Source organism: Ursus arctos, unplaced genomic scaffold (assembly GCF_023065955.2).
Source record: "Ursus arctos isolate Adak ecotype North America unplaced genomic scaffold, UrsArc2.0 scaffold_3, whole genome shotgun sequence".
Taxonomy (NCBI): domain Eukaryota; kingdom Metazoa; phylum Chordata; class Mammalia; order Carnivora; family Ursidae; genus Ursus; species Ursus arctos.
Window position 1 is genome coordinate 5,371,306 of NW_026622985.1, and position 13,640 is coordinate 5,384,945.

At 53.5% G+C, this 13,640-nt stretch overlaps 1 protein-coding gene across 4 annotated transcripts in view; it reads left to right on the forward strand.

Moving 5' to 3' along the window:
• The window catches only part of GRB10 (growth factor receptor bound protein 10), a 179,232-nt gene that overhangs the window by 57,692 nt on the left and 107,900 nt on the right, over positions 1–13,640 (forward strand). For 3 of the 4 annotated variants that reach the window (XM_048213051.2, XM_048213052.2, XM_026501705.4), the window contains one exon: positions 409–498. In XM_048213051.2, the coding sequence (XP_048069008.1) occupies positions 448–498 (51 nt within the window). In that variant the 5' untranslated portion in view covers positions 409–447. Of the gene's footprint in view, positions 1–405; positions 499–13,640 lie in introns of those variants that run through there. The other variant, XM_057304485.1, reaches the window with a different exon arrangement.

Genomic DNA, 13,640 nt, shown 5'->3' on the forward strand with positions numbered 1-13,640 from the left:
TGCATGCAGCCGGTGCTCAGAGGGCCCCAGCAGCACACGCGCCTCCGTGCCTGATTGGAATTGAGCTAAATCCGTAATGGGCAAAGTAAGATGAAGTCTTCAAGGTGTTAATATTTATAATGACGGAAGGAGCCCAGGGGTCCCTGGGGCTAGCATGCCCCCCACCCCCTGAGGGCCCCTCCACCCCACAGGCACGGGGACCACGCGGACGGCTCCCCAAGGCTCTGTAGCTGGCGTCCCTTTGTGTTAGAAGGCAAGCTGACACCCCCGTGAGTGGACATCCCGACCGAGCGTCTGACCGCCCGAGGGGTGTATAGGGGCTCCCCCCGTAGCCGCAGCGCTCTCGATCAAGTTGTGAGGAATGCATTTCTTCCCTGGTCGGGCTTCTCATGTCTGTCTCTGTTGCAGGTGCTGCAGCGCAGTCAATGTGACTGGAAGGTGGAGCCGATGGCTTTAGCTGGCTGTCCAGATTCCTTCCTGCACCATCCGTACTACCAGGTATGGGGGAGCGTGGACGGCCACTGCCCACACGTGGTGCTGGCTCAGGGCCACAGCACAAGTGTACTTAGCAACCGCAACCCACTCCGTCACCGGCAGTGTCTGCGCTGGGGCCATTGCCACGTCCCGCAGAGGATCACTATTTCCCACGGTTGTCTTTGTGTTGTGCTGGGAGACCTTATCTGACGCGCGGGAGGGGCTGTTTGGAAGGCATGGGCGCCGTGTGGTCGTCCGCAGGGCCCCAGAGCTCCAGGTGGCAAGTGGCCGTGGTGGCTTCGGGGATGTTCCCGCGGAGACACAGCATCTGGGGCAAGAAGTGGGGAGAGGGAGGTCTCTCTGTCCAGGTGCAGCCTGCTCATTGGAGATGGAGTCCTCTCCCCAGACTGGTTCTTTTTCCCCTTCCACCCGATAGCCTCCCGTGGGGTATGGGGAGGACATGTTCACCCGTGCCTCCAGGTCCTGGAGCTCCTCTCCGTGGGCTGCTCGGTGGGTTTCCCTGTACGCTTCCTTCATCTTCCGAACCACGTCTGTGTTTGAACTTTTACTTGACAGTGCAAAGGGATGCGTCTGAAGCAATGGACAAGTGAGAGTTTGTCCATCTTTTTCTTTTTTTTTTTTAAGATTATTTTTTTTTTTTATTTCAGAGAGAGAGAGTGTGAATGTGCAGGAGCAGGGGGAGGGGCAGAGGGAGAGGGAGAAGCAGGCTCCCCGCTGAGCAAAGAGCTCGATATGGGACTCCATCCCAGGACCCCGGGATCATGACCTGAGCTGAAGGCCAATGCTTAACCGACTGAGTCACCCAGGCGCCCCAGGCTTGTCCATCTTTATCAGTCTTTCAACACTTCAAGTACTAGTACCATCTCTCTAGGCCTCGGTCTCTCCCCAGCAGGGCTCCCAAGGTTTGGAGGTCCTTCCCTATGCTCTGCCGATGTTTGCAGGTGTCTGAACTTGTTTTTCCCTCCCTTAATCTGTAAAGCCTCTCTTTGGCGATAGTGATAAGAATTTCCTTATGCACCATGGCTGCAGAGAGATTCCTTTTTAATTTTTTTGGCATTCAAGTGATGTGAACCTTCAAAGAGAGGCTGAGGGTGAGGACTACCATTCCTGAATTTGAGACGAGACCAAGCCAGAAGAGAGGGCTGGTACCCTAGCTGAACTGCGGAGTGTTCTGGGGACAGCGGGTCTGTTCAGCGGGTGAGCTCTGCGTAAGGCCCTCTGTCTTCAGCAACGTTGATTTCTTGTTCTTCAAGAGGCCTCACCCCATTGACTAAGCTCTGTGCTGCACCCATGGCTAGTGGTCCAATTCTCCTGTAGTCACATAGCTTTGGCCCGTCATCTGTCCTGTGCTGCCTTGCACTTCACCCCATCACTCCCAGATGGAGGGGATGGATCAGTGCACCCCAAGGGAAACCATCCCCGGGGAGTTTTTCTGAAAGTTGGTGGAGAAGTGTCCTCTCCAGCTGGTTACTTAGTGGACCTTGAGGCCAGAGCTGATGGAGGGAAGGGTGATGGCACTGAGTCCCTCTTGCCGCCCTCCCATCTTCAGTTTCCTGCCGGGCCATGTAGAGACAGCAGAAGCACCAAGTGAGGGCCATGCCTCACTCTCCAGACGTGCTAGCTGTTTGTCTTCGCGGACTCAGTTGCTCTCGGCTGCTCTGCAGGAGTCAGGAAGCCGTGGGCACGTGGTAGGCAGCCCCAGCGAGCCTCTGTCACTCCTGGAGGAAATGCTCAGTCATGCCATTTGGTGGCCTTTGATGGCACGGTCCTCCCCCCATAAAAACCCAGCAGCCAGACTTGGCAGCTCACATCCGCCGTTCCTGGAAAATCAGATGACAGTTCCAGAATTTCTCAGAAAATGGGATGATTTACAGTGAGTTCCAGTCTTGAGCAATCTGCAATTATAGCAATTAGAGAAATCTCCCAAGTTTTTATAGAGATTTTCTTAAGATCATCAGCGCAGGAAAAGTTTCCTGATTCTAGCTGTTCACTCGGAGCTGGGGCGTGGATTCCTTACGGGGTTCAGGCAATGAGCTGCTGAGATGTAGAGCTTTTTATGGACACAGAAGCACCTAAATTAGCATGTGTGTTAAATCATCCTGCTTTCCGCTGTAGGGACGGAGCCAGCGGATGGGCGTGACAGGGCCCCGGGGCTTCTGGGGTAGGGGCAAACAGCTTCATTTTGAAGATGCAGGTTTTTCCTCTAAAATGTGATATTGTCATAGTTCCGTGGCCTTGGCGGGGGGAATCTTGCAACAGTCCTCTGCCTCAGTTTCCTTGCTGGTAAGAAAGGGCTAATGGTGTCCAGGTTGTGTGGGGATCAGAGCAAACACACAGAAATCTCCCGGCACGGGGGCGGCCGCATCTTGGATAACCAGCCCAGGGTACTTACCTTTCATTCCTGGCCATCGACTGGGCCAGGCACAGCGTCAGAGCTAGGGAGACAGCTTTGCATGAGGCAGGCGGATTCCCCCGGCTCATGAGTCCTAGTGGGGCAGGTGGACATGGGACAGCTGGCAGATGATTGTGAATAAGGATAATTCTGACACAAATAAAACAGGCCAGTGAGAGAGAGGGGAGGTCATGGAGGCCTCCCTGAAGGAAGTGCCCAGAGCCGGGGTGGCACCCAGCAGACCTGGGCAGGTGCTCTCCACAGAGGATAGAGGAGGTACCCAAATCCAAAACGTTCTTAATTCCCACCTCCGTCTAGCCTCCAGGATTTCGAGGAAGGAATTACACACCTGTCATGAGGTGCGTTTTATTTATTGACTATAAATGAAAGCAACATTATTTTCCTTAAGAAAAATGCAAAAAAATAGGAAGCGTGATGGGTTCAGGTAAAATGGGTGAACAGAATGTTGCAAGGTACTTTGGCAGTGAAATGCTCGAATGTAAACATGATATAGGTTATCAAGCTTACTGTCGAATTTCCAAATATTTATTCTGAGTCTTGAGCTTTATTTTTATAATTTTTATCCTTGATTTCTGGGTCAAAAACACATATGTTTATGGGACTCCTGGGTGGCTCAGTCGGTTAGACGTCAGGTCCTGTTCCTGGGGTCCTGGGATCGAACCCTGTGTCAGGCTCCCTGCTCAGCGGGGAATCTGCTTCTCCCCCTCCCTCCCCCTGCTCATGCTCTCTCTCTCTCTCTTTCGACAAATAAATAAAATCTTTAAAAACAAAACAAAACGACCCACTTATGCTTGTCTTCGAAGTCAGCATCTGAGAAAGTGTCCCTGTGACCCCTGCTTAGCTGGAGGTTGGAGCAGCCTTCTACACACTGGCTCCTTGTCTGCCAGTGTCCGTCAGTAGAGCAATTTCCTACACTTGGTCCCAGCCCCCCCCCTGCTCCTCTGGCTCCGTTTCAGTGCCATAGCCCCGAGCCTTCCGGCTGGGAACCTTCCGCTGGAGCACAGGCGCTGGCAGACGACACCGGGACCCGTCCGGCCCCCTGCCTGCTTTTAGAAATGAAGGTTTATGGGACCATGGCCATGGTCATTTGTTTACATCTCCGCAGTAGCGGCTTTTGGGCTCAGCAGCCGAGTGGAGTAGTGTCTGGCCCTTTGCAAAGAAGAAGTTTGCCAACTGCTGTTTTAGAACACCGACCGTTCCAGTGAGTGCTGTGGGTGGACGGAGGCCAGAGTGGCTCGTCTGCTCGTGGTTGGGGCCACGGGGAGAAGACTCAGAGCCCGAGCGTGGGACCTCGCCTGCTGAGCACACCAGCTGTGGGTGTTCTGCTGGGTCCGTGGACATCTGGGGACAGCTGGATTCCTGCATCTTCTGGCGGTGTCTAGAGGAGCTGGGGGTTGACACCATTCCTGTAATCTTGATGTGGGATTGGTGTCCAGGAATGAATTCCACCCCCAAAACCCATCACTGTTATTTATGTTTCTAGCCAGAGAGGGATCCTGTAGCTTCTTCATTTTTACGCTTATGCACCCGTATCTTGGCAAAAGGATGTTAACATTGGACTCTTGTTTTCTTCCTGAAATTTGTGGCTGGTGACTTCAGCTCATTTTGGCTCTCACAGTCGAGCTGGAATGATGCAGAGATCATCTGTGCCATTCCTTGTATTTATTTCATGAGAGGATTCCAGCTAATAGGACGTCTACCTAGAAGTAGTTTTGCAAATCATTTCAAGCTTTGATTCAGAATTTCGTAACAACCGCTATTTTACAGAGGGGTTTTGTGAATTAGAGGAGGGAATTTGTTCATGTATAAAGTACTATATGCTTAATAAATTCCATGTCCTCTTCTCTTTACAACATCACTTTGAGAATTAGAGGTCCCTTAGGGTCCTGGGCACCGTGCTCGGCACATCGACGACCCGCAGGAAAGGAGACATTGCTTGGATGTGACGACGGGAGCTGCTCTGATTTCTTAAAGACTGTAGATCTCATCTCTAGAAGTAGAATTATTAGGTGGTTTTGAGATACCGAGTACATTTGAGACTACAGTCTTCTAAAGTCTTTGAAACCACTGCAGGATCGTCACGTAAAAGTAGACGGCATTTGGTTTGGAAAACCATTTTCTCCCTGATCTAGTTCTATCCCGATGTAGTGAATGAGAGTTAGTGAGCAGCGTGTGTGTTTATATTCTCTGTAACTGACGGAAGCCACTGAAAACCCTTCTCTTAAACCACTGGGAGTAGCGTGGCTCCTTCGCTCATGTACTTACCGTGTTAGGAATAACAGGCACACCATGCCTGGATGTCGGGACCCAGGTGCCAACCCTGCCCTCACAGACTCCCGGCCATGGTGTGACGGACGGACAGGTGCAAAAGCAGCTGGGTGGGTCTGCGTCAGCGGTGTGCCTTGGGACCAGTGAGGACCCTGTGTCATTCCCTGATATGTCAGGTGGGTATTCAGCCCAGAGCTCACAGCTCCGTGGATGGCGGTGCATGGCGGGTCATGGGGAGAACACTCAGCACTTCTGTGTTCCCGTCTTGGATCCTCCCACTTAACCTCCTGCCAGCCCTGGGAGGTGGGACCGCCATGCCGTCCCCTTCCCAGATGACACTACTGTCAGGGCAGAGAGGCCATTGCCCCCTACTGAGTAACAGCCGTGATTTTCCTAATGTTTGTGGCCCTGCGTGGCGTGTTTACGGCCTGAGACTGAGGCGGGAGGGTATCGTCAGAGAGACCTGGGTTCAGCTCTCCTCAGAGCTCCTGTGACACCACAATTCGCGGTACCCTCTGATTATTTGTTTACTTCTCTGATCCTGAAACGCCATGAGATAAAGGGGCAGTTTAATGACAACTTTTCAGTTAATTAGAAATTACCAGCCCTCGTCCTTAAGTGTGGGTCAGTTGGAAGTTGTTTCTATTTCAAAAAGGCAAAATTAGGCCGTCTCTGAAAACCAATGAAATACTATAAATAAGTACATAATTAGAAATTAAAAATGTCCAAATATATATTTAATTTTTGATTGGAGAGAGAGACAGGCTTATTCTGGTCTGAATGCTCTTTTCATCGCTGGCGTGGCCTCTTCTCAGATAATGTCACCCTCTCAGGTGTGGGCTTCATGTCTTCGATTTCTTCTGATGGTTCCAAGGAAATAACTCTAAAATCATTCTAAAAAAATAATAGCTGTGTTTGTCTAGTGCTTCCTGTGTGTTGTGAAGTCTCAGAGGTCGTCACATGCCTGTGAGGACCACAGCCTGCCCCGCTGGTGTGTTGGCGTCTGGGTGGCGGTGAGAGCCGGAGGCCGGCGGGTGTAGGGTGGCAGGCAGGACTTCCTATGCGGTGTTACGGGTGCTCAGAGCTGGGAGGATGCTCTGGTGTGCACCGGGGTGATGCGCGAGTCCTGGAGCCCCCCGTGTTTCCGTCCTGAGGCCCCGTCGGTAACAGAGCCCGTGCGTCCCGTCCTGCCCACCTGCCATGGCCCACACGCCCCTCGGCTCTTGAGGGGCCTTCCGTTGTCCTGGTTTCTGCCTCGTTCTCTTGTTTCCATCCTCCTGGTTTGTCTTTCCCTCTTAGAGGAAGTCGTCAGCACTTCAGGGGGGTCTGGGAGATCGGAGCTGGGGGCCTGAGGGGGGACCGCTCCACTCCCTTGGGCATGAGCGTCTCATCAGTCACTGGAGGCCAAGATGGGCTTTCTTGTGGGGAGAGGGTCTCCTCGGCCAGGTCTCCCTGAGTTCTGGGCGACCCCCCGTGGTCCTGACCAGCCCATGAGCAGTACAGAAATTGAGAGAACACGTTTTGAAATTTTATAGCAATCTGAGTGTTGAATTTAGTGATATAAACATGGGTGTGTATTGTCTTTGTTTTATGTCATGTTTTAGTTCTACGTTTGTATTGTGTTTCATGTGAAATAGCTGTGCTGGACAGACTGGTAACAGTAGCATCAGCAAACACTGCCCTTCCGCACAGGTGGGTGGGGAAGTGCTGGCTTAGGGATCTTGGGGTCAAGGTCACGTTTGTGGTGGTTCTGGTTTGCACCTGCTGCCCTTCCTGGCCTTGGATGCGTGAGATTTATATGGTGCTGTTTCGTGAGACACACTAGACTTCCAGAACTTCCAGAACTCGCTAGACTTCATTCTGGTCAGTGGGGGGCCGAGGGAGAACACCACCGTCCCTGTGCGCAGTGCCCGGCCCGAGTCCTGCTGCCCTCCTGCGAACTACTCCTCGATACTGCCTAGGGTCTGAGGCTCAGGGGTTCACATTAGGGGATTTTCTCTGGACTTCCCAGCGGGACCCACCTCCCGCCTCCTGGGGCTTTACCTTGAGCCTCAGTTTGTCCTGCACCTGTTGTGGGGGCCGCGGGGCGAGGGGCAGTGAGCCTGTCTGGAAGCCAGGCAGACCCGCGCTTTTGTGAAATGGGAGCTGCGGGGCCCAGTGAAGGGGACTGGAGGAATCCCCCGGAGTTGACCGGGAGTGCCGAGCACCGCGACCTGCTTGGTCCCTGACGCTCCACAACTTTGGAGGATGAGGGCCAGGCTGGCCGAGGAGTTGGCTGTAGGTTTGCAGACCGCCCCCTGAAACCCGGCCGTGAAGGTGCAGGCAAACGACGGGACAACATTTGAAAGTTACTCTTTGGGCAGCGAGGAAGCCATCAGTGTTTTCCCAGTGGTTGCCCATCATGGGACCACTGTCCACCTGCTGGGCCCTCCTTTGCCATTAATCTCTGGACATCAGCATCCAGAAGTAGCAGAGGCCGTGCACCCCTGGCCTCCCCAACCTTTCTCTGTCTCCAGCCTGCCATCCCTACCTCCGTGCCTTTGCTCAAGGTAGTTCCTCTGGCTTTGGCCCCGACGCCCCCTCCTCGCCCAGGAGCCGTGTGTGTCCGCATTTTCACTCTCATTTCAGAGCTCCTGCCACTGTCTGTCCCTGTCCTCCCCACCACCCCAAAGGTGGCTCCTTGAGCACACAGGGGAGTCGTGTTCACTCTCTGCGAGACCGTCCGTGGTGGGCCCAGCACTTGTGAGGTGAGGTGCTGCCTGCCCGCTCAGGGGTCAGAACCTTGTGGCCTCGGCCTGCGGGCTGAGCCCCGCCGATTGCTGGAGAAGGGGCGGGGGGGGGAGCCCTAGCCAGACAGGGCTGGGGACGGGCAGCAGAGCAAGAAGGTGGCAGGGTGGGGTAGGGTGTGCTAGTGACACCGTAAATCGGGGCCCTGGTTCCTTGGGGTCTGGTCTGTGTGGGGTGGCCTGGCTCTGGATGCCAGCCAGCCGGTCATCATCACCCTACTCACCCAGCACACGTCACGTTGTTGCTGGGCCTGCCTTGTGAGGGCGGGAAGGGTTCCCATTCCCACACTTGCACGTCCTGGGTGCGTGTTCATGGGGCCCTCTGACTGCTGTGTCCATGTTAGCCCTTTGGCCTGGGAGGCTCTGCCCGGTCTGGCTGCAGCCCACCTCTCCTGCCAGCCTCGGCCCCTCTCACCTTTTCCCATTGTGGCTGTGGGGTGGTCTGTGCACCTTGCCCCTGCACCTGCCCCCCGCCCCCCCCGGGCCGAGGTTTCTTCGGATCTCGAGGGAACACTCCCTCTCTGCAGGGAAGGTAGCCAGGCCTCCCAAGGGAGGTGGACGGGAGACCCACGTTCCACTGCTGCTCTGTGTGGCACGCACGCCGAGTTCCCACCACACGTTAGGGGTCACCGTTCGCCTGTGCCCAAGCGGAGGATCTTGCGGTGTTGGGAGCTGGGGGTGGTGGGGTTTGCCGACAAGATCAGATTGAGGTTTGGAAAGCAGAGTCTGGTTGCTGTGTCAGGAACTTTGTCCTGTGTCTGTGGGGTGTCCTTCTCGGGCTGGAGCACAGAGGCCGATGTGCCTCCTGTCCCTGTGGCCTGTTCGGTGGACGGCGGCTTTGTGCAGGGGCCATGGCTGCTGTGGAGCAAGGCCCGGGAGCACCTGCTGCGTCCCCTGACCGAGTTCAAGACAGCATCACAGGTGGGGACCTGTTACTCACAATCACATTTGGAGACGGCAGACAGGCCGCGAGGTGCCTGGGGTCACGGTGTGTGAAAGTTGGCGGTGAGGCAGGGCCTCTCCTTCCTTCCTGTCGCTGAGACTGGGGAAGAGGGCGTTCGTTGTAGCAGGCTCGCTGGTGGATTTGGGTGCTCTAGGACGTGTGGGTGCATTCAGCAGCGAATACACAAACTATTGCACACTGACGGCAGGTGCGCCAGCTGGCCGGCCAGGGAGCACTGCTGTATCCTAACCAGCAGGCAGTGGCTTGATGGGGTTGCAGGCAGTCGCAACTGGTTTTTTTGTTCTTTTGTTTTTTTAATGGTGCATTTTGGGGAGAGAGGAACCTTAAAATTATCCCTTTTAATAGAGCATGTGGAGTAGTGAAAACAGGAGGTTTTCAACTCTGTTTAATTTCCTGCTTAAGTGTTTGGTCTTGTGAGTAGGCTAGGTTTAAATTCTGTTTTTGTATTCCTGGATGATACTTTGCTCCTGCTGAAGTCATAGCAGCATGCCTAGGTTTCTTATCGTCACCAGCTATGTTCCCCTCCCTCTGCTCCCTGTGCCTCATTCGGCGGGTGGCAGTGGACGGGGCCGCTCCCCTGCTCTTGTGAGTTACTGCCCCAGCACAGGGGGTCCCTGACTCTTCACAGCTGTGTCTCCGTCATCCTCGGCTAGGTAGTTCCCCAGCACGTGCTGAATATTTCTGCATGTCTGAGGGAGACGCTGAGAATGTGGCTACTGGTACCTTTTAAAGATTATTAACTATTTTTTATTAACTAGAAAGACACCAAAAAATAACAAGGGGATGTTTCAAGTTGCTCTTAATTGAAGGTGAGCGTTATTCTCAGCCTCTGCAAACTTTTTCTGTAATTGATCTTTAAAGAATAAACACAGCAGATTTTCGGCGTCTCCTCTTACTGAACTTTCTGTCACTCTGCATGTGGTTGGTGAGTTTTTCTGGGAGAGTGATGGGACACCTGATCTACCTTTCTTTCTTTCTTTCTTTCTTTCTTTCTTTCTTTCTTTCTTTCTTTCTTTCTTTCTTTCATTCATTCATTATGTTAGTCACCATACAGTACATCATTAGTTCTTGATGTGTAGTATTCCATGATTCATTGTTTGCGTATAACACCCAGTGCTCCATGCAATACGTGCCCTCCTTAATACCCATCATTAGCCATCAGGGAAATTCAGATCAAAACCACATAGAGATACTACCTTATACCAGTTAGAATGACAAATATTGAAAAGGCAGGAAATAACAAATGTTGGGGAGGATGTGGAGAAAGGGGATCCCTCTTACACTGTTGGTGGGAATGCAAGTTGGTACAGCCACTCTGGAAAACAGTCCCTTAAAAAGTTAAAAATTGCGCTACCCTATGACCCAGCCATTGCACTACTGGGTATTTACCCCAAAGATACAGACGTAGTGAAGAGAAGGGCCATATGCACCCCAATGTTCATAGCAGCAATGTCCACAATAGCTAAATCGTGGAAGGAGCTGAGATGCCCTTCAATAGATGACTGGATTAAGAAGATATGGTCCATATATACAATGGAATATTACTCAGCCATAAAAAACCTAGCCTTTCGTTTTCCGCAGGTGGATTCCCCGCCTCTGCCGGCAGCTCCGTGAGAAGTTCTCAGGGCTCACTTTTCAGCCCCGCACAGGAGGGGCAACGGGGTCTCTGCCAGCTGTTTCTATGTGCCTGGGAGCCCACTGTCCACAGAGGGCCTGGAACCGGATCGCTTGGTAGTCAGGCTTAAAAAACAATAGAAAGAAACTCATAGGAAAAACAAAAACCTTTCGTCTTTGGCAGAGCATTCTGGAGTGGAATAAAAGCGCAAGAAGCTAGGTGGGATCTTTATTTCCGAGGAAACCAGCTGGCCTCTGGTGTCATTGTACAGATTGGTCACGATTAAGATGAAAACTATGAAGGTGCCTTGGGCCGGTGGCCGCCTATCCCTGGACCGAGGGCCCTCCCATTGCCAGCATCCCCCTTGGAGCCCCGTGGGCTCCTTACCCTTCCTTTTCAGGGAGACTTCTGTCCTGTTTTATTGAAATGGCAGCTTCCCCCCCTCCCCTTACCTGCTCTGTGCTTTCTTTTGATTATTCCATGGCATTGTCTGCTTCAGTTATAAATGAATAAATTGCATAGTGTGATTACGGCTTACTCTCTGTTTTGTCCAGATGACGTATAAAGCCAAGGGTGTAGGACCTGTGCTTTAAGGGCTCATGGGCTGGCCACAGAGTAGGAGCTTGGTAGACGACTGCCTAGCAGGTGGGTCTCTTTGAAGACTGGCTGTGTGTCTCTGTTCATAAGTGACAAGTGGTCAGATACCAGAGTCTCCAAAGCTGATCAGGTTTCCCGTGCCTGTGCCCTGCTGGTGGAGATGTTAACCCTTGAGGAGCTTGAGGACATCTGTCTGTGATCATGGTCATCTTGTCATCAGTTCGATAAGCTTTCTTGGAGCCGAGCGCTGTGCTTTCCCACCTTCCCCGGCTGATTTCCAGTGGGGGTGTGCGTATCTTAGACTCCCAGTGAACTGGGTGTTCACGTGCATGCGAAACCTGCTTTGTACTGAGCAATTTTGTTTGGAGTCCATTTCGATCTCTGGGTCTTCCAGGACAGAAGGATCAGGGGTGGCATGCGGATTGAGGGTGCAGACTCGTGAGTCCCCGGGCTTGACCCTATCTCCTGTGTGTGGCGCGGGGTACACACCATCCTCTGCCTGCTCGGCTTGCTGTGTGATGCGGATGCCACAGTCCCTTCTGAGCTACTCTGAGTCAGTGCTTCAGGGCGAGACGTGGCCACCTGAGCCGAGGACACCACAGTGGCCCTAAGAGAAGTGTGTGTCGAAGTATATTTAGCAGGCCGAGTCATCAGGATGTGGTAGGAGAGCTGGAATGTGGGGCAGGAAGAGTTTGAGGCTGACCCTTCTGTCTGGCTTGAGCACCTGTCTGAGGGGCGGCTGGCTGGCTGGTAGTTGCTGAAGTATTTCTGGGGACCAGTGTAATGCCAGCATTTCAAAACACAGACGTTTCAGATGCAATTAACCTGTCTTCTCATCACCCAAAACTAGCCTCTCTTCTGTCCATTCACCACCGTCCCAGTCAGCCAGGTGTCCAGCATGGAGGGTCCTTTTCCCGGACGCTTCAGTCACCTGGTGAACACTGTTGTACAAGCCTGTCCAGTCTGGTATCCTGGCACTTCGTCTGCTGGGCTGTGACATTTGTGCAGTCTGCATCCTGAGTATCCATCCCTGTCTCACTGGGCTCCCTAGGGCCCTGGGGCTTCCCTGGAGTGGGAGGGGCCTGCTTTGTTCCTAGCAATTCCCTTCTGGGCTGGTTTGAAACAGGGTCATGTGATGGCACTGTTAGGACCTTGTTATTGTCCCTCACTGCTCTCCCCAGGACTGGTGCCACAGGTGGGGCTAGCGAGTTCATGGATCAGTATTTTCAGTGGATCCAGGGATCGTGTTAGGCCGGGGACCGCTTTTTAGAGGAGGCGGCCTTGGGTACAGGTGCTAGCAAGCAGCTTCATCAAGCCTGCTGCGGGTTACAGGAGAGTAGTCTGTCTGATCTGCTGATAAGGAACAAGGATCATGACCTAGCAGGGAGTTCTTGGGTGAAGAAGTGATTAGTGGAAAAGGCGGGGCTCCCGCAGTATCTGTAGATTATGTGTGTCCCTGTGCAGTTTAAATTTGTGGCGCTTGTGTTTCCACACGCGTGCATGCACACGTACACGTACACATACACACCCCCGTCTTCTCCTGAGCATAACACGTTGGTCACGGGGCTGGGAGCACAAGCCTGCGGCCGGACCTTCTGTGCCAGAGGCTGGCCCCGCTTCCTGCTGGCGGTTGAAGCTGGAGTGGCCCGTCGCTCGCTAGGCGTTGTCACTTAATAACTGCTTTCCAGGTGTGCAGGGGTGAGTGCAACTCTGAAGGAACTGTGGAGACCCTCCTCCCCCCCCCCCCCGCTCCCTCATCCCTCTGAGCTATAACAGAGGAGGTGTCTTTGTCTCGGGGATGGGGCAGGAACTGGGGGGTGGGAGATTGTATACGTCACACAGTCTCCCCAGCAAACCCTTTGAAGTTGGTGCTGTTCCCCGGGTTTTCCTGTGCAGACAGCGGCCCAGGGACTTGCATTGACTTATCTTGCTCAGACCACACAGCTGGGGAATGGAGATGCCGGGTTCAGCTTTGCTCCGCGTGGTCCCAAACCTGAGTCCCCTCCCCTCCCCTCTGCCCACAGGGGGCATGATTTGGGGGAGTTCCACCCTTGCTTTCCTCTGGGTGCTTCGTTTTGGGGCGTTTCTGTGTCTTTGTGAGGATTCTGCTACCCCCAGCCTCCCAGACCGCTGAGGTCGGGCATCGGTGAATGGGGGAAGTGTCCGGGGCCAAGGGAGAGCAGAGGGGGGGTGTGGGAAGAGAAGACAGGGGGTGTGGCATCTCATCTCAGGCCTGGCCATCCTGGGGGTTGGGTTTGGTGCCCCTCAGGATTGTGCTTGCTTTCACTCTCCCGAACACCTGTGGCCTGGCTCTCCTGGCTGCTCGAGCGTTCCTGCCTTCCAGGCTCATCCTCGATGTTTGTGGGGCTGTTTCTCTAGGCTGATGTCTCCTCCCGTGACGGACCGTGCTTTCTCTTCACGCCTGCTGGTTTGGGGTTGGGTGTCACACGTGGCTGAGCGCTGCAATTTTTTTGTTTCTCCTTTTTGTGTTGCTTTAAATAC